At 41.3% G+C, this 20144-nt stretch overlaps 1 protein-coding gene across 9 annotated transcripts in view; it reads right to left on the bottom strand.

Moving 5' to 3' along the window:
• Nucleotides 1-20144, bottom strand: part of MAGI1 (membrane associated guanylate kinase, WW and PDZ domain containing 1) — a 651320-nt gene that overhangs the window by 22735 nt on the left and 608441 nt on the right. For 8 of the 9 annotated variants that reach the window (XM_028478787.2, XM_028478783.2, XM_028478784.2 and 5 more), the window contains 4 exons: nt 13207-13423; nt 6284-6375; nt 4170-4362; nt 1024-1317 (listed from right to left, as the gene is read on the bottom strand). In XM_028478787.2, coding sequence (XP_028334588.1) covers nt 1024-1317; nt 4170-4362; nt 6284-6375; nt 13207-13423 — 796 coding nt within the window. Of the gene's footprint in view, nt 1-1023; nt 1318-4169; nt 4363-6283; nt 6376-9255; nt 9340-13206; nt 13424-20144 lie in introns of all 9 variants that reach the window. The other variant, XM_028478786.2, reaches the window with a different exon arrangement.

Here is a 20144-nt window from a genome sequence, read left to right as displayed (position 1 = left end):
GCAGAGCAACTAAGCCCGTGCGCCACAACTACTGAAACCAGCTCTCCACAACTACTGAAACCCGCACGCCTAGAGCCCGTGCTCCGCAACAAGAGAAGCCACTGCAATGAGAAGCCCGTGCACCGCAACGAAGAGTAGCCCCCGCTCGCCGCAACTAGAGAAAGACCCAACGTACCCAAAAATAAATAAATAAATTTATTAAAAAACCAAACCAAACAAACAAACAAAAAAACCACTCAGACCTTCTGAGGCAACTGCTATGATTGATATCCTGCTCAGGACCTTGCAAACGGCTTTCTCTAGCAAGAATTTCTCACACTCCATCCTGTCAAGAGTCTGCTTTGCAAATTTCACCTATGCGTGAAATTGTCTGCCTGTGAACACGCAATCAGAATGGAAGCTGAAGGGTTAAAAACAAAAAATCCCAGCCTTCAGGAGGGGAAAAGCCACCCAATTAACTCCATCCTCAATTAAGACTTTCATTTGGATGGACCTAGAGTCTGTCATACAGAGTGAAGTAAGTCAGAAAGAGAAAAACAAATATTGTATGCTAACACATATATATGGAATCTAAGAAAAAAAAAAAAAGTCATGAAGAACCTAGGGGTAAGACAGGAATGGAGATGCAGACCTACTAGAGAATGGACTTGAGGATGTGGGGAGGAGGAAGGGTAAGCTGTGACAAAGTGAGAGAGTGGCATGGACATATTACATACACTGCCAAACGTAGAATAGATAGCTAGTGGGAAGCAGCTGCATAGCACAGGGAGATCAGCTCGGTGCTTTGTGACCACCTAGAGGAGTGGATAACTGATTCACTGTGTTATAAAGCAGAAACTAACGCACCATTGTAAAGCAATTATACCCAAAAAAAGATGTCAAAAAAAAAAAAAAAGACTTTTCATTATCTTAAGCGGAAAGCATGAAAAGCACTTCTGTTAATGAGATTTTGGCTGTCTTTTACTTGCCATAGAACAGTCCCGGGCATCCCAGGAAACACTGGGGAGAAGTGACCGCACTCACCGAATGTCGTCCCTGCCTCAGGCCTGCTCACCGACGACACAATGACAAAGCCGAAGCCCTCGTTCTCCCCGCGCCGGATCTCCACGTCGTAGGGCTGGGCCACGGTGCTCACCACGCCGCTGCCGCCGCCGCCGCCGCTGCCAATGCCGCTGGTGCTGCCGCTGCCGGAGCTCACTGTGTTCAGGGAGTTCTGGCTGCCCTGCGGGGTGCGCTTCTCCTCGGTCAGTGAGGCCGGCTGGTTGCTACTGTGATGGGAGGAGGCTGGCGAGGGCACCTCGTTCTCTGTTTTGGAGGCTGTGCGAGAGATGCACCTCTCAGTTACCCGCCTTGGTGAGAAACGTGCCCTGCCCACCCCTTCCTCCTTCCCCCAAGACTCCGCAATGAAATCAAGAGAGTGACAGCTATGACAGCAGCTGGCCTCACAGAACTGAGTTACAGGAATTGAAAACAGCTCATGGAAAAACACCCCAATTCTGTATCATTTACAGCATACTGTATCTCAACATCTGCATACAGACTCAAATTTGCAGCAAGATCGGCCCACTCTAAAATATTTCCCGGTTCACAAATCAAAAAACAACCCCTGGACATTATGATGAGTGAAATGAGTCAGACAAAGAAAGACAAATGCTGTATGAGATCACTTATATGTGGAATCTAAAACATACAACCAACTAGTGTATATAACAAAAAAGAAGCAGACTCACAGATATAGAGAACAAACTAGAGATTACCAATCGGGAGAAGATGGGGGGTGGGGCAATATAGGGCTAGGGGATTAAGAGGTACAAATTATTAGGTATAAAATAAGCTACAAGGATATATCGTATGACACTGGAATATAGCCAGCATTTTATAATAACTATAAATGGAGTACAACCTTTAAAAATTGTGAATCGCGGCATTGTACACCTGTAACTTACATAATATTGTACAGCAACTGGACTTCAATGAAACAAACAAACAAAAACGACCCATCGAAGGAAGTATAGGTTGTGGCCCACAGCAAGGATGACTACCATTTTTGCCTCAGAGACACGCCCTTCGCTGCACTCAAATTGTCATTACCCTCAAGTCACATTCTGCTCAGATTTGCAAACAGTTTTGCTTTGCTTTTTCCATCACCGGAGACATGGTAAGCTGACAGTACCATTAAGATTTCCCTACTGTGGGATTCCTGACAACACCTGTCAGAGGTATACTTAGCTTCTCTTCCTCGCTTCCAGATGTCAATGATCTACTTTGATCCCACAACTGGATACATTAGCCTCCCTCAGAATTCGTTTTATCAAATTTCAGTTTTATTGCTTTCCCAAGTGACAGGGTAAAGCACTCCTAAATAGCCACCATAGTAGGCAGGGACCGACTTAGTTTTCATGCCAAAAGCAAAATATGTGTTCAGGTTTTGGATAGGACTACTAAATTTATTCCCCAAAGCATCTCCTTTCACAGATTTCATTTTTATTGTAGTAAAATATACAGAACATAAAACTTATTATTTTAACCATTTTAGGTGTACAGTTCAGTGGCATTAAGCACAGAAACACTGTTGTACAGCCATCCCCACCATCCATCTCCAGAACTTTTTCATTTTCCAGAACTGAAATTCTGTACCCATTAAACACTAACTAATCACTCTGCCCTCCCCCAGCCCCTGGTACAGCCAGCATTCTACATTCTGTCTCTATGACTTGACTACTCTAGATACCTCATGGAAGTGGAAGCATATAATATTTGTCCTTTTGTGACTGGCTTATTTCATTTAGCCTTATGTCTTTTCAAAGATTTAACATGCCTTTAACGCAGAGCTTAAAAACCCCAATATTTAAGATCTAAAAAATAAATCTGAAACAAACAAAAATCACATTGCTGTACTATTTTTATTTGGACCAGTGAAGTCAGAAAGTTTTCAACTCATCTCAAAAGCCATTTCTGATTGCTGCTACTGGTTGCATGCGATACTACGTTAAGATCCTGAGGCCATAAATGAGCTCTAGGGACATAAGTGATTAACACTCTTTTCATGGCTGCAACAGGTAGGGCTCTCACACTTGAATCTGACATCTTAATTCTTTTGCAATTAATTATATACCATTTAAATGAGCTCTATGAGTTTTTTGGTTTTTGGCCGTGCCAGGAGGCATGTGGGATCTTACTTCCCCGACCAGGGATCGAACCCATGTCGCCTGCAGTGGAAGCGAGGAGTCTCAACCACTGGACCGCCAGGGACGTCCCTATGAGTTATTTTTTTTGTTTGTTTTTAAAACAAGATGCCAGTTGATTTTATCTGATAAACAGGTGTTTCAACTAGTATTATAGCTATGGAGAATTCCTAATATTTCACGTCATCCTTCTGCAGTAATTCAACGGATACCACATGGAATCTGCCTCTTCTGCATTCTGGGTTGTCTTGAACACCTGGAGGCAGGGGCTGCAGGTAAAGATGGTGAATGAATGGGAAGGGCAGACACTTACCCAATACTGCCTCAAAATGGCAGATTCTGATACTGAAGTGAACCACGATACCCAAGGATGGCAAGAAGGGAAGGCTAAACTCAGCAGACAGCTGGAGGAAGGAGGGAATTTCTGAGGGTTTTACAGATAAGGTTACCTTTGAGTTGGGCCTGGAAGGATGTATATGAATTTGAGTTGCAGGAGGAAGGACTCAAACATGACCTAGAACTGGCCAGCTCTACAACTTGCTTATAGAGAAAAATGTAGAAATTAAAATAGTTTAATACATATGACTGTCAACCACAGAGCAGCTTTTTTATGAGCTTATTTGGCAGTGCAAACCTAATTTTTGCTCTCTTAATTTGAAGCTACAATTCTCCTAACCTCTTTTGTTGAGAATTCTCACCAAGTGAAGAGAATAACTAAGTTCTGTTTAGCAAGGGGATGGAGGGAGGTAACATATATATTCAACTAGGCTTCTTCTAAAAGCCTTTGCTGAACATGTACGGATGGCACATTAAAGTGCTTTTGAATGACAGTAGTTTTGCAGGGTTCCATCTGGAAATTCTGAGCTTAATCACATTTATAAACATTTGCTAAAATACATGCTTGAGGAGATGGACACAGGAAAGGGGCCTCTTCTGTGCATAAAGTGACAAGGTACTGTCTAAAGGGATGAATGAAAAACATACCTGCAAACACCACTTTACGCCGCACTGTGAGATTGACGTGGCCTTGCTTGGCGGCTTGTTGCATAAGCTGGACCACAAGCTGGTGTGATTTGCCAATGACTGGTGTCCCATCCACACAGATTAATTCATCCCCAGATCTCAGGCGGCCGTCTGTATCAGCAGCACCCAGTGGTACGATGTGACCGATATAAATCTGTTGAGCAATTGGACGATGGATGAAACACTGACCTTTTGGTTTACTATTACAGGCACACCTCGGGGATATTGCAGGTTCGGTTCCAGACCACCGCAATAAAGCTAATCACCACAAAACAAGTGACGTGTATTTTTTGGTTTCCGAGTGCACATAAAAGTTATGTTTACACTATACTGTAGTCTTAAGTATGCAATAGCATTCTGTCTAAAAAAAAAGTACATACCTTAATTTAAAAAATACTTTATTGTTAAAAAATGCTAACCATCATCTGACAATGTAGGGCTGCCATCAAACTTCAATTTGTAAAAAAATGTAATATCTGTAAAGCACAATAAAACGAAGTTTGCCTGTAAAACGACAGCCTTCACAATCTCTGAGAACAATTCAATTCATTCATTCATGTCTGCATCCATACCACAAACCCTTACTGAGTGCCCACTGGGAACCAGGTGCTGTACTAGGTGGCACAATAATTCTTAAATGGAAAAAAATCACTTTTTCTTGTTTAGTACCTAGACATTTATCTGTGGTTTGCTGACTCATTGTTTTTCCCCTTTTGCAAAAATAAAACATTTTACTCCCTTCACTGGCAAAACTTTTTCCCCTTTTCTATCCACCTGAGAGGCCTCTGTTCAGAAAACTCTACTAATTATAATAGTAATACAACTTTGCTTTAAAGGTCAGCATGTGCCTAGCAAAAGGGAATGCATGATAAATGCTGTTAAATGAAGGGATAAATCAAGCAAAGTCTGGTTGGGCATCCCTATTTTCATAGTCTATAGTACCTGCATGCAGAGCAGGTCTTTACATTTAGTGTCCTGCTGTTGTTATACTAACCATTCACTAAACTTTAGCTGAAATATGTGTGCCTTTCTTGGCTTCTCTCTAGATAATGATGCTACAACGATCTTTACATGGCATTTATCATTTACAAAGAACTTTGACAGAAGAGTGCTTAAGAACATGGACTCTGGAATCACACCCTTTCCAGTCCCTCCATTTACTAACTCTGCGATGCCAGGCAGGTTCATTAACCTTTCTGTGTCTTTATTTCATGATCTGAAAAATGGGGATAGATTCATAGATTTGATGGATACATGAGAAGAGTAGGTGTTAGAAGCCTTTAGCATAGCACCTGGCACATAGTAAGCACTCAAGAAATAACAGCTATTTTTACTGTGATGAGGAAATGAACAATACTTATCTTTAGTTCTCTTTTCCCCTTTCAAAAGAATCCTGTGATGTTCTCCTCAATTTATTCTAAAGATGAGGCCTGGAGAGGTTAAAAGTCTCCTGATCCTTGTTCAGGATTCTTTCTCTAACTTTGTAAAGAGTGTGGTCCTACTTTCTCTAATCTTTCATAATGCCTTGTCAAGGGCTCTCTGTCCTAGCTACTCAATATACAAAGCCAACTACCTGCTGGCAGATTTAACAGAATTGGCCAGAAGCATCAGGCCACTGTATTCTCAGTTGATGTCTATTTCTATTTTGCTTTTCGGTTCCCTTTTCTCTGATGGGGAGCTCCAGACGCTGCAGCTGCTGCTTTCCACAAACACGAACACACACTTTTTAGAAAGGATCTAGTCCCTTCTTCCTCAAGACAGAAAGAGTTCACAAAATCCAAAGAATAACCCCCAGTGCTTAAGATGAAACAGTCAGGGAATCTATATATATATATATATATATATATATATAACTGAATCACTTTGCTGTACAGCAGAAATTAATACAACATTGTAAATCAACTATACTCCAATAAAATTTTTTTAAAAAGATGAAACAGGGGTGCACCTGTCGGGACTCAAATCTTGGTGATTTGTCACTGCTGCCAATTTGCTTTGAAGTCTTAGAAAACTGCACGGGGTGGTGCAGGGTAGGGTGGGATGGGGGGCGAGGGGCGGGGAGACAAAAGACTCACAGGTTCCCCTGGTTCATTGCCACCCAGAATCCTAAATCCAAATCCAGTCTCTTTTCTCCAGAGGAAGATGTCCTGTTCTTGATAATCTGGAACTGCAGAGAGGGATGAGGAAGAGAGAGATTATTTCTCTGATAAAAGGAATCAGAGGCCTAAGGCGAACACAGTTAACAGCACCGATACTGATGGTGTTTGAGCAGATGACAGCGTTCCAGTACACACAAGCAAACAAAATAATCTGGACGGGTGTAATAACAGAGGACACTGGGCGAAAGTAAATGGTAGAAATAGTCATTGAGCCTTAAGATTTTTTTCAAAGGACTAATCACTGTTTGATAATTCCTAATCAGGCCATTATCCCTGATGAAGGCTGCAGTCAGCACTCACCACGCTCCTGGGTATTGTTGCAAGGGGAATTAAATAAATTAAAATCATCAGGCTCTCCATCACAAAGTGGGTGCCCATGTCTGAGGAAGGAGCTCATGCTGTGAGAGTGACCTCTGAAGTGGAGGTTGGCTCCGAGGATTTAGAAGACCTGTTAAGTGCCTGATGTTATCAACTAGAAGATGAAAGAAAACAGCTTGAGGTAAGAAGTGTTCTCAATTAAAAAGAAGAAAATCACTTCTTTTTTCCCTTAAAATAATCAAGACTAGCAATGCCAATAATATGATCTGTTAGATCATTTTTGCCGAAAGACTTACTCTCAAACATCCTAATATTTCCAAATTTACAAAATTTACTATGATTTCACTGCTATTATGAAAAAGTAGTCAGCCGTCTATATCCTTAAGATCACTGGTGAGAACAAAATTGTCCTATATCAATGAACCATATTTCATCACTAAAATAAGTGCTCTATTCCAGTATTTGCCTATAATATTTCACCACTATAAGTATTCATTAATTATCTAACAGCTTGATATTTTACTTTGAAAGTTCAGTAATAGTCCAGGGCTTTCAAATGAAAATCTCATTTTTTTTTTTTTAAAGAGAAGTATTTTCCTTAAGAACATGCTTACTGTGCATGAGATTGTCTTATATACCACTGTTACTTAACTAAAGTAATAAAAAAAGGGTTACTTCTATTTAATTCTTACTTAATATTTTAGTGTTTAAGTAGTATGTTTTACAGTCTGTAAGATGACAAATCTTTTATTTAAAGAAAAAAATATATAATTTAGTGGCCATGAATCCTAAAGGAGATTTTCAAATACTGTTCTGCAGAATTTCTGGTTTCTTTAATTCCTTGGCTTTGGGGCTGAAGGAGTGTGTATGTACTAAGAATTGAATTCCCATCTTCTCTGATTTTGTACAATGGAATAGGGAAGAAGAAGGTGGTTGTTTAGACTTCAAGCTGGCGAGAGATGTCCCTTTTTCGGGACTCACCCATGAGCTTAAAATGTATGCCGAGAGAGAAGAAACTAAATGAACAGGTAAGCACCAGTCAGAGGAGTCTGAATCGAATATTCGTGCTTGAGCTATCTTAATGCCATGCTTTCAAGGGAGCTTCTTATCCAATGCTTTTTTATTATAATTGCTGAGGCTAAGCTGTAAGATGCCATGATACATGGAGTTAGGCTATGTCACGGGACATAATTCGAGAATGGTATTTTCTTCAGCATGCTAAGGTAACAATATTTTCTTTCTGTTTGAGTAGCTGGCTAAAGGTAACAATATTTTCATTCTGTTTGAGTAGCTGGCTATTTTTTCAAGAGCCTCATTGAAACAACACATGAAATCAGGTTGAGTCTCTGTCTTTGGTGCACTCAAGCAGGAGGATTATTACCAAAACAGACCACGGGTGCTTTCCAGCCAGCAGTAGGTTCTTGGCAGAGTCTGCTTGAAATCTGCTGAGCCCTTCTGTGAACAAGGGAAAGACCTCTGCAGAGACCTCCAGCTCAGACCAATTTTTTCTGCAGCATCATTTAACACAGAACACCTGCCCATCCTACAGTGTCACCAAATGTAGCAAGTTTCTGCCTTTTATTACTCATTTAGGAGTAAGCCACCATGGGATGGGCGATTATGGCCAACAGACTTAGGCTTATCATACAGTTCAGTCCATTGGAAAAAAAATTTGTTCCTCTGAGAGTTAATAAACAGACGGCAAATTTATTTAAAAAGCTTCCTATTGAAAATGAAGATGCCCAATGACAGACACCAAGGATGTGGAAGATGCCAATGATGAGCCTTTGAGGAAAACACACACAAACACAGATGTGTTACAAAGAAAGTCTTTTGGTCCTTGAACTTGGGCATCTTGACAATTATATTCTTCTACGAACCCAATGCCATGTTCCAAATATATAACTTTGGGGATCAATCAGTACTGAAACATATTAGAGAATTATAGAATGATTTTTCTCTTCTTTGTCCTCTGCTGTCCCTTCTTCCCAAGGGCACTAAAGTTTCTAAACTATTCCCCCCAAACATTTTTTGTTCTCTTTTTTATTTCAGGCAGATTTTATTAGAATTAAGTTTTCAGAAGGCAGCAGGGTAGAACCACCTTTCTGATATTACTATCACCGCCCCCCCCCCACTTTTTGAGACTAAATCAAGAAGAGCTAAGAAAATCTCATCCAGCTCTCTTCACTTCTAAGCCCTGGTACAGGGGACAATCAGAGCAGCTCATTTCCTTTGGTAATTCCACCAATGACCCAATAAAGCAGTCAAAAGACTTCCTTTGATAATTAGAAAAAATGGAATCACCATGTTTGCAGAGAACCCTCCTGGCGTCTCTATTACTACAGACACACAACACATTTGCAGACTTGGTTAAAACATGCCCATCACTTTTAATTTCATCTTGTCTTTGCTCTAGCCTTGGTCAATAAAAACGCCCCAAACACTTCTGTTCATGGCATCCCTCTTTCTTCCCTCCTTTTTCTGAGTTTCTTTCTAGCCTCCTAGACCAATGGGAACATCAAACAGGATGAGTAATAATGGAGAAATGAAAGTTTTCAGCAGATCCTTACTCTGACATTCTCCAAAATTCGTGGAATTGATTTCTTTGTCTCTTTCACCCTTGCTCAATCCCGATGCAGGCGAAGGTGACATAGCTGGAATAGTAATGTCATAATTTTGCAAAGCTGAATGTATGTGCTTTCTCTTAGTTCATTTTAATTTAGTTTTGATTGATAAGGAACGTGCAGTTAAGCTTTCACAGTAAAGGTCAAGGCTGCTGTGGCTTTTAAAAGACTATGGTTTGATTCTTTTTTTTTTTCCCACGGTACTTTTCTTGTCAAAAAGCTAGAATTTACAACTGTACCGTTGAGAATTTCACAGAACTACCTTTACCATCTTAGACTCTTCCTATTTAATTATACCCTGAAGAACCCATTCTCTTATGACCTTGTTTGAATCATGTCATGAACTTGAGATTTGTCTAACCCCTTATTTCCTTTTGAAAAAATTTAAGCATACTTTTGTCACTGCCACATTACTGTGTTTATTTAAAATAGTATACAGTTGCTGGTGGGATTAATTCTTGGGCTAAAACCTGTTCAGATGAATTCTAGGGCAGTTCAACCAAAACAGTCTTGTTTAGTGACACAAATCATCACATCTGGCCAAGAGCTGAACACATACACAAATAACTGTTATAATAGCTCTTAAAATTCAGACGTACACCCAAGCTCCTTAAACTATGATAAAGGAGCTGTACACCAATTCCAGATCATTAAGCATGTCTCTCTCGAGGGACAGGTGTATGCTCGTTAAAATGACAGCTTTGTCATTTTTCTTTCCCAACTCTTTTGTGAACAGGCAAAGTTTGAACTGCAAGCTTTGGATTTTGCTTCACAGTAAACACTAGCGGGTACTAGCTGCTCTTCCTGAACACTTATAAATAAGATTGCATCGATGTCATTTTTAAAAGATGTACACAACTGGCATGTGATCTAGAGAAAATATGAACAGGTAACATGGCTTTTAAAGGCCTTCCACGCATGCTCTCTCTTTTTCTTTTTTTTAAAAATAAATCTCGGGTTTTCTTGAATTTTATTTTATTATTTTTTTAATACAGCAGGTTCTTATTAGTTATCTATTTTATACATATTAGTGTATATATGTCAATCCCAATCTCCCAGTTCATCCCATCACCACCACCCATGCATGTTCTTAATTGAACACTTAAGCTCTTCAGAGGGATTTATTAACACATCTGTAATTCAGACTGATTCATTTGGACACTGCTGTTTTGACAGATGGTCATATCAAGAATGCTATATTTTGCACGGTATTCAGACCAGGTGAAGGAACTGGATCAGAGACTTTGTTAAGAATCTTCACATTGTCCTTTACAATAAAATGAAATATGAGGAAAATATATTTGCCCAAAAAAAGGGGGGATAAATTAAGGGTACAATCAAGATGCTATTGCTGACTTTAATTTTCTTGGTTTTTTTTCCTGGAGTACTTTGCTCACTTTAATATGTCTTGGGGAGACGGGCATGGAATAACATCTAATGAGGCTACATGCTTTACTTTTTCATTTTTTTCCAAAAGACAAGATAAAAAACAGCCTAAGGGAATGGCAGAAACTGATCTGGGATAAAGCCAAATACTGATTAAAAGACACGATTGACGTAGGTTCATTCATAGGTACTGTGAAAAAAAGAAAATCTGTGACAGATACTGAATAATTATCATGGAGGGAAAAGTCTCATCATTATCCTGATTTAGTGGTGAGGAAGAAATCTATGTGAATTTTAACATTGGTTAGGTTGCTACAATCACTCAGTTACGGAGCCTCTAATCAGCAAAAAAACCTGATTCTCATTTGTGCTGCTAGATCCTATTCCTTAGATGTTCAAGAAAGTTAAGGCCTAAACTGGCACCATTACAAATATTTCAGTCTGCCTCTCATTCAATGCTTAGAGCAGCTGGCTGTGGCAGAATTACATATTTTTATTTTTTTTTCTGGTGAAAACTTTTTTAAAAAATGGATTAAATACCAATTCTGAAGAAATACTGCTTCCATCAAGGTAAAAATAGCATCTGAGCTAGAGCCTCCTATTCTTTGGGTGCATTAGAATTGTCTGTCAATCCATGAGGCCCGCACCAGCACTTCAGAACCCGATTTACTTTATTGCAAAAAGATCCATACGTGGGAAACTCAGTCATAAATGTGTACTCTACTGAGAAAAGCAGGGGCATAGTCAACAAAGCAGTTATCTCCACATCAACTGAAGTTGGGCCATTGATTGGAGGACCTGCATGATTAAAGAGAAATGTTGAAGGGAATGTGAAAATATTCCTCTTTGGAAAACATTTCTTCCATGAAATCATTCCAATTAGTGAGAAGACACAGTGAGAACAGACACCAGGTTCATGCTTAGCAACTACTGCTTACAAGGGATGTTCCAAATGGAACTTCATTTCCTCTGGCCCGGAGTGAGGTGTACTCAGGGGTCTTTCTAGTACAGGGACTAAATAAATCCCTTCTCAAGTTACCGGGCTTTTGCCAGCATAGTGAAGCCTTAGTCAAAACAGCCTACTTAATTCCACGCACTATGGTAGTAAGAAGGCAATGATCTCTCTTCCTTGAAGAGGAAAAGCACAGAGGGAGCCCTGGGTGACTTCTAAAACTTGATCATCACCAAGACTCCAGTCATGCCTCGTGCCTCCTAAGTGCTGACTTGCTCCCAGCAGGGTGGGCCACTTTCCTTCTCAGGCAGGGACGCTGCTCTCACTCCCTTGTTTGGTTTGGGTCACAGAGGAGTGGCTCCAGCCAGCAAGTAAAATGCTTCACAGCCAAGTCCAAGGGGGTGGGTGGGTGGCTGCAGTGCCCCCCCCCATCCCCCCCATGCCTCGGCCCTCCACGGGGCTTTGCTAAGAGAACCACAGCTGTGGCTCCACATGAAACCTGGGCTGAGGGGGCTGGGGACCAAGAGGAAAGGCAGAATGCTTCTCTTCTCTCTTCCAGTTTTAATCTGACCCTTCAGCAAACCCGGCCTCTTCCCTCATTAATCATTCTCTCCTATCCTATGACAAAAAGGGAAAATGAAGTGCATGTTCTTCATAGATGCTTCATCCTAAGCAATCATACTCATAAGAAAAGGTCAGTAAGAGCAACAGCCAAAACAAACAAAACAAAACAAAACAAACAAAAATGGCCTATTTGTATCCCCTAAGATGAAAGCATTTTAGGAACTTTGATTGTTAACAGTAAGGTAAGTGAATACTGTTTAGAGTGAATAGTTTTTGGAAATCATTTCATAATAAAAAGTAAAACATTAAATGTGAAGGGATTACTCGGTTTATAACAGCCCAAAAGGTACTATGTATGACATCACTAGTTCATATTTTTCAAAAAGGTGAAGCTAAAGGAACATACTTAAACACAGTATAAATGATTAAAGCACAAACCACTCACTACTCTTTTTTTTTCTTTTTAAGGGGAATGTTTAGAAAGACCGATAACACTGAAAAAAAATTACCAGTATTCTTAAAAACCGAGACCACTGAGAAAGCATTTAATTTCTTCTCATTACTCCTGCAATCCAAACCAATCGTATTTATGTTCTATTGTATATCAGAGCTGTTTCACAAGACAGGAGCTCAGAGGAGGCCACCGTCTCCATGTAGGGAAGAATTAATGAGGCAGCAGCACTTACCGGCCACTTCTTTTTTCTGGTTATTTTTTCGGCCACTTCTTTTAATGGAGAGGAAAAACAAATCCATTTTACCCAGGCCCTTCATCTGATGACCATCCATGACTACCCCACCTGCCCAAACAGAAGACGTAACGGGGCCTCAGTGAATATCCAGCAGATTCTATCACTGCTTTGAGATGCTGTCACCTCTCACCTGGATTTACCTCTCTCCTGTTCACACACTGACAATCTATTCTCAATAAGCCTCAAGAAGAGAGTTGGAGCCCTGCGGCGGGGTCCAGGGAAGAGAGGAGCCAGGGTGCTACTCACGTCGGTTTTCATACATGCTCCTGGACTGGGCCCAGATTTTAAAAGGATCTGGTTTTTTCTGCCCAGAGCTGTCAGTCTGATCTGGAGCCGGGGCCTCGGCGGGTGGGAACTCGGGTAGCACCTGTGTGCCGTGGCTGGGAGAGGCTGTGTGCAGGCTTCGGTGGCTGGCAGCGCTGTGCTGGGAGCTATTCTGGCTGTCTTTTCTTTCCAGTGGTTGCTGAAAGGAAGCGAGTGAGAGGGGCAAGAAGAGATTATTATTGGTTCCCGGAGTGGGTGTTTTTCATCAGCTTGTTTTTGTTCAGTGCTTCTGCGGACACATACATAAATTTATCAACAACATTTTGGCTTCCACCTTTGGCTCCTGCTGAATGCGGGTAAATCCCCTGGGGACTGTCAGACAGATAGAGGGGTGGACCAGACAGAAGGACATCGTGGCAAACCATACTGCTTTCAGGGCTGGAGCAGAAAATAAATCCAATTTTCATCACAGGTTCTCAGCTAAGTCACTGGGCTCATTTATTACGAAATGTACTCGTTTTAACATCTTCATTTTTAAACCAAACATGTGACACAGAATACCATGCGTGGTTTAAACGGAAAGCTAGAATATCCAGAAGAAATACGATCAGGGCTAAAAATGCTCCTTGGGACTCCACATTTTCCCTTTTTCAGTAGTAAAATACCCAACTTCTTGCTAAGGATTTACCATCAGTCCTGCTAGCCTGTAAGAAACATGGATCAGATCTTTAAAAAATCATGCCTAGCATTATGTGTGCACTTGTACTTACAAGTATATAAAAAACTATTATCTGAAGAGCTTTCATAATTCTTAGTGAATCAATTTTGCAGACACATCGCATTACACCTCTTGATCTCCTGATACTACTGTTGGTTGAAAACCAAGATCCAACTTTATATATGGGTTGACCTCCGGGGGTCAGCCTTCTTAGATTTGCAACTTGTCCAAACTCCAAGTAGTAGTCAAAGGCAAAGAATTTCATTTAAATTTCAGTAGAATAAGTAGGTTCCTGCTCCTTAAAATCTGCTCAGCTAAAGACCCTTCCCATTTTACGAGATGCTCTTTGTTGGAAGGGCCACTGAATGAACAGCAAAATCTAGTGGGAGGAAAAATACTGTATGGGCAATAAAATAATTTCAGCTCTTATTTTCTCCAGTGAAAGATGTGGTAAGCCCAAGTGTTTAGGTCCCCCCATGCAAAAGAAAAATCCTGGAGTCCTGTCTCTCACACAAGAGATGCCATGTCACTACACTTAACTGCTTCAGAGCACTGTAAAGGGGCATCTCCGGCCTGTCTTATAGATCCTGTATAGCTTATGATTTTTGAGTAGTTTATAAGATCTCTGACCTAGACATTCCAGTTCCCTAAAGTTCTTTATAGTGTCAAAATCTTGCCCTCAGTCTTGCAATCAGTCCCATCACACCGTTCTTCCTTATTCTCTCCCACAGGTAGCCTCCAACTTCCATTTGCATCTCCGTGGAAATTTCCAAGGTCCTGTTCATTTACTTCTCAGGTCCCTCTACAATTTCCCCTTCCGGTCCTTGCTTTGAAATAAGCATTGAAGCAAGGCCAAGGAGGACAAAAACTTCATTTTCCCTTGACTGTTCAGATCACAGATCTGAAGATAGGTTTTAGCAAGGATTCAAAGTCGAAAATTGGGCATGTATTTCATGAAGGTAAGATAGACCCTTTAAAATTATACTTGATGTGCCTGTGGGAGAAATGTGAGGACCATATTCTAAACTAGCAAAGAGGTCTTGGGAACCACCCATATGAGGGGCTTAATTCACTCAGACTCAAGGGGACAACATACGCTGGGTGAACAGGTCAGGAAAACACATTGATGTTTGGACAGGGACAACCATCACCATTACCCCACATCACCATCGTTCCCTTTTGAGGATCAAGGGCTCCGCTCAGACTTGGATGGATCCGCATTCCGAAGACTTGGGACAGAACCTGGTTCTGCCAACTTCCAACAGGGTCCTCCCCAAAGTGAATTCGGCTCTCAGGGCCAGCTATCTCCTTTCTATTCCCTAAGAAGGTCAAAGCCTGCCTTCTTGCTTCCCCTGGGGACATGCTGAAGATTTTCAGAGTCAGAAAAACATTAACGAAGGATACAATCCTCATTCCCTTTTGCATGAGCGTGGGAATCTGTTTTCCTCTTCACCGCGGTCTTTGTAAGGGTCTCCATTATAAACAAGCATGTGTAGTGTACACACCTCAGCATAAATAGAAAAAAAGATGGGTTCTGGGTGGGTTTTCCCCCTCTTATACTTTCCTGTACTGCCTACTTCTTATTTTTATAATGTACAGAGAATGTTCTTTATAATCAAGACCAAATGTAAAGCTGTTTTCATTTAGAAATGAACCTTGGTAAGGAGAATTAATGGTACTGTTACTTTCTATTTTTTACATTTTGGTAGCGTTTTGGGTCCGCTCTCCTCTTGGAAGGGCAGGAAGAAGATATTTTAAAAGTGAAAGCAAATAATTCAATAGAGGAAGGACCTCTGGATTAACCATGAGAGTTTCATCCCTCCCTTCAAATGATCACCCTCGCCTGGTTTTTCAGATGAGTAGCAAATGCTACATGTGGGGTCGGTCCGTTGACACTAAGTTCATTTCATGGTTAGAGTCAGTCTCTGACCGTGGAAGCTCCAGTCTCCTTCGTGTAGAGGTTCCTCTTCACAAAGCCTCACCAGGACCCTGTAAGCCGCACTGCAGGATTACCTGAGGGAAACCTCATCACAATCTTCTTCTTCCTTTCCTGGGGATACTTGGTAACCTCTTGAAATGAAACCTCTTCCAATCACTGCCTCTTCCTGAACAGGAGAAAAATACCTTTCCGGCAACCCTGTCCCACTGAGAGAGTCTGGACCTTTCTCCAACAGCAAATGCACATGTGCTTTTACAGACACGCCCACAAATGCATGTACACAGATTCTGTACGTCACCTCAGGGGTTTCCAAGACCCTTTGATGGCTGTCCCAGTGTAACAAATCTGACACAGAGGACTTGGAAATCTCAAGTTTAAATGAAGAGACAGCTTTACCATAACCAGAGGGTGCAAATGAAGTTTACCAGAAATGGCTTGGGCCGTTTAAAAACTTTTATCACCTTTTCTCACCTTCCCCATAAAGGACGCATTTATGTCCAATTTATCACAAAATGACAGATACAGTCTGGACAGAGTCTACAAAACTGCCTCTCCATCAAACTGCACCTCTGCATCCCCTTTGAATGCCATCTAAACTTTGCTCCTAAATTTGGAAAATGAAAGTACAGCAGCATCCTGAGAATATGCTCTAAAAACTAGGCCATCACTAACCTATCACTAAATGGCATATTCTAACCCACCCTCACGGGCTAAACACATGAGCATCTGGAAGATTTTTGGATTTTTCCCTGATAAGATTTAACCTCGCTTTACGTTTCCTCTCAAATTCAATTATGAAAATGACTTAATTTGAAAATGCATTCTGTATTTAGTATCTTGGCACCTAAGCTTTTTGAAGCTATGTTCTGTGTGTGTAGAAAAGTTCAAAATATGCCTTTTTATTTTCTGAGAACATGTTAATTAGATATGACATTATCTTTTATTTGGTTAGGGTCCAGAACTGTCCAGGAGAAAAGCCATGTTTATATAGCTCTCAAATTAAAGTCACCTTGTATGCTTTTTCAGCAGTCTGGATTCCCTCCCAGAAGACTTGGGCCATGAGGACAAATTCACTTCTGAACACAGGATCTGACTTGCACCAAATGTGATTGTCTCTCACCTCATTTTTCTAGGTGAGAAACTGGCCCTCAAATAAGCATTAATAAAGATACGCTTTCAAGTCTGTTAAAGTAATTCTATGCATGCTAAGAACATGGATGGTGCAATCCATCAATGACAGAACATCCAGAATAGCCCCTCTTAAGTAACATGCAATACATTTATTCCCTCATCCAATAAATACATACTGATCACCTGCTATAAGCCAGATTCTGAAAAATACAATACGTAAGTAAGAAAGAGATAGTACCTGAGAATTTATACCTACGTATCTAGGTGTGTGTGTGTGTGTGTGTGTGTGTGTGTGTGTGGAGATGGAATATTAATCAAATAATCATGACAGACTGATGACAACACACTGCAGTGTCCTTAAGGTAAGTAGTAAGGAGAAGCCTCTGGAAGAACATTCCAGTAATGGAAGCAGTATGTGCTAAGTCTGCAAAGCAAAAGTGAGCTTGGCCTGTTTGGAGAGCAGAGAGGTAGCTAGTGTGGCACAGCAGGGGGTGGCGAGGCTTGAGAGGAACTTGGAGACCAAATAATGCAAGGGCCTTGTGGGCTACTTTAAGCAGTTTCGGTTTCACTCTTAGTTCTGGGGAGGAGGAATCCATTAGTGAATTTATAGCAGGGATGTGTCAGGAGCCAACTTATTTCCAGAAAGTTTGGTCTGGCTACTGTCTGGAGAATAGGTTGATGTGGGTGGGAGTAAAAGCAGAGAGCCAGTCAGGAGGCTACTGTGCAGACCAGGTGAGGGACCCGGGGTGGCTTATACAAGGGGAAAAGCTGTGACAAGGGGGAGGGACAAGTAAAGTCAAAAGATATTTTGGTGCCGGATTTGATAGGCATTGCTGAAAGGCTGCACGGGGGGCGGTGGGGAGAGGAGGAGGAGGAGGAGAAGGGGAAGGGGGAAGGGGGGGGAGGGGGAGGGAGGAGGAGTTCTCAGAAACAAATATCCACCTCCAGATCTCCAGCTTGAATAAATGCTTCGAAAGGAGGGCCATATATTGAGTTGAATATCTCCAACACTAGCTGTTGTCACTATGTGGATATTTTTGAAGCAAAATTTTTACTTCTGAGTATCAAATCAGGGCCAACTAGGAAAAAAGAAATGATATCAATTTTGAAAACTCCACAGAAATCCTTGGCCACATCTGGCCGTGAACTTGTGTCATAAGACCATTTAAAACAGAACTGCACCAACCTTCCTAAAACAAATGATTTCCTTATTACTGACAGGCCAGAGAAATTGGGAAGATGCAATGGACTTTATAAATGGAAATGGGGAAAAAAGTCAGCTCATTAGTATTTCACAGAATGATTTCAAAATGGAGGTACTTATAAAGTGAGCTGAAAATATTTGCTCGGAAGAGCAAATGAATACAGACAGCACTTAGCTTAAATGATGAAAAGAATTCATGTGGCTTAAAAACGACAAATCAATCCATTTTTAAGGCAAAATTATTTACAGTTCATGTATCTGCCAAGACTGAAGGCCACTGAAACGGTTTACATGGACAACAGGAAAAACTGCAAGTGCTGATGAGGTATCAGGCCAATATCATTAAAGGTTGCACGAAAATCAGTCTCAAATACAAGCCAAAGCAGAGGATGGTCCTTCTTTTTGTCTGTTTCTTTTATCATTTATGGGTCTAAGTCAAATGATTTCTTCCAAAAGGCAAGAAAGAGGAGTTAATGGAGAAGAAAAGGAAAGTACTGATTGGATATGAAAATGAATTTCAGTTCATACTGAATGTTTTAATGGAGTCTAATACAACAGCAAATTCTATTTTTTAAGGCTCCAAAGAGCCGAGGATATGAGCTGCTGTGAGCAACACGAGGCAAGGAGACTTCCTTAAGTAACCCTAGGCCTTCTCCCATGTACTACTCTCACTGCTTCTCCTTGTAGCTTGGAGCTTTGGTGGGTTGTGCTATGCCCTGGAACTGGGACAAGTGGCATTGGGGTGCTAAGGCCACCAAGAGAGTTTGAGAAAGAGGCAGCATTCAGGAGGATTCGGGCCGGGGTCACTTACTGTGCACATTGTCTAAGCTCTCTCCCTCGTATTTCTTAATGACTAGCTGTCAGCTGTGTCCTTAGCATCCCTTCCACGGGAAAGGGACACAGGACCATGGAACAGAAACCTGTCCCTGTTGCTACCTTTCAGAGCTTGCTGCATTTGCTGAGGACACTACCTTGCCCATCACTTGGTGTCCCCTACATGAAACCTTTATGTGAGAACTCTTTTTTTTTTTTAAGTGTTTATTTATTTGGCTGCATCGGGTCTTAGTTGTGGCATGCAGGCTCTTCCTTGCTGCACGCGGGCTTCTGTCTAGTTGTAGCGTGTGGGTTCTTTCTTCTCTAGTTGTGGCGCACAGGCTCCAGAGTGTGTAGGCTCTGTAGTTTGGAGCACGCGGGCTCTCTAGTTGAGGCACGTGAGCTCAGTAGTTGTGGCTCGCGGGCCCAGCCACCCCGCGGCATGTAGGATCTGAGTTCCCCAACCAGGGAACAAACCTGGGTCCCCTGCACTGGAAGGTGGGTTCTTTACCACTGGACCACCAGGGAAGTCCCTGTGAGAACTTTTTTAGGAACTAGGGAAACACTGTCTCCTTAGTGAACACGTTATGCTTTTTTTTTTTTTGATCTGAAAATAAAAGCTAAGTAAATAATGTGGTTACCTATGCTGCATAGGCTGCTGGGGAACTTGGAATAACTCCATAGCTCTATCACAGTAACAAATTCAATTTTTTAAATAGCTTTTTATGGCTTTGGATGACTACTTCACTTAGGTTATTATCGTTAAGAGCCGAATGAGTTTTATTATGTGAGTACTTGTTTTATGTTATATTTCTTTTGTTACCTTTTGAAAGTATATGCTCATCATACTTTAGGCCTCATGAGGAGGGTCTGTACAGATCTGCCTATTTATCTCTCCCCAGTTGTATGAGGACATGAATGTTTTCTGTTTTAGTTCCTGTTGTACACTAGTGCTGGGTCTGGCATGCAGGAGATACCCAATAAATATCTGTTGATGGAACAAATGCATAAAAAATTTTAGTGAGGGCTTCCCTGGCGGCGCAGTGGTTGAGAGTCCGCCTGCCGATGCAGGGGACACGGGTTCGTGCCCCGGTCTGGGAAGATCCCACATGCCA

Source organism: Physeter macrocephalus, chromosome 18 (assembly GCF_002837175.3).
Source record: "Physeter macrocephalus isolate SW-GA chromosome 18, ASM283717v5, whole genome shotgun sequence".
Lineage (NCBI taxonomy): Eukaryota > Metazoa > Chordata > Mammalia > Artiodactyla > Physeteridae > Physeter > Physeter macrocephalus.
This window is presented reverse-complemented; position numbering and strand designations above follow the sequence as displayed.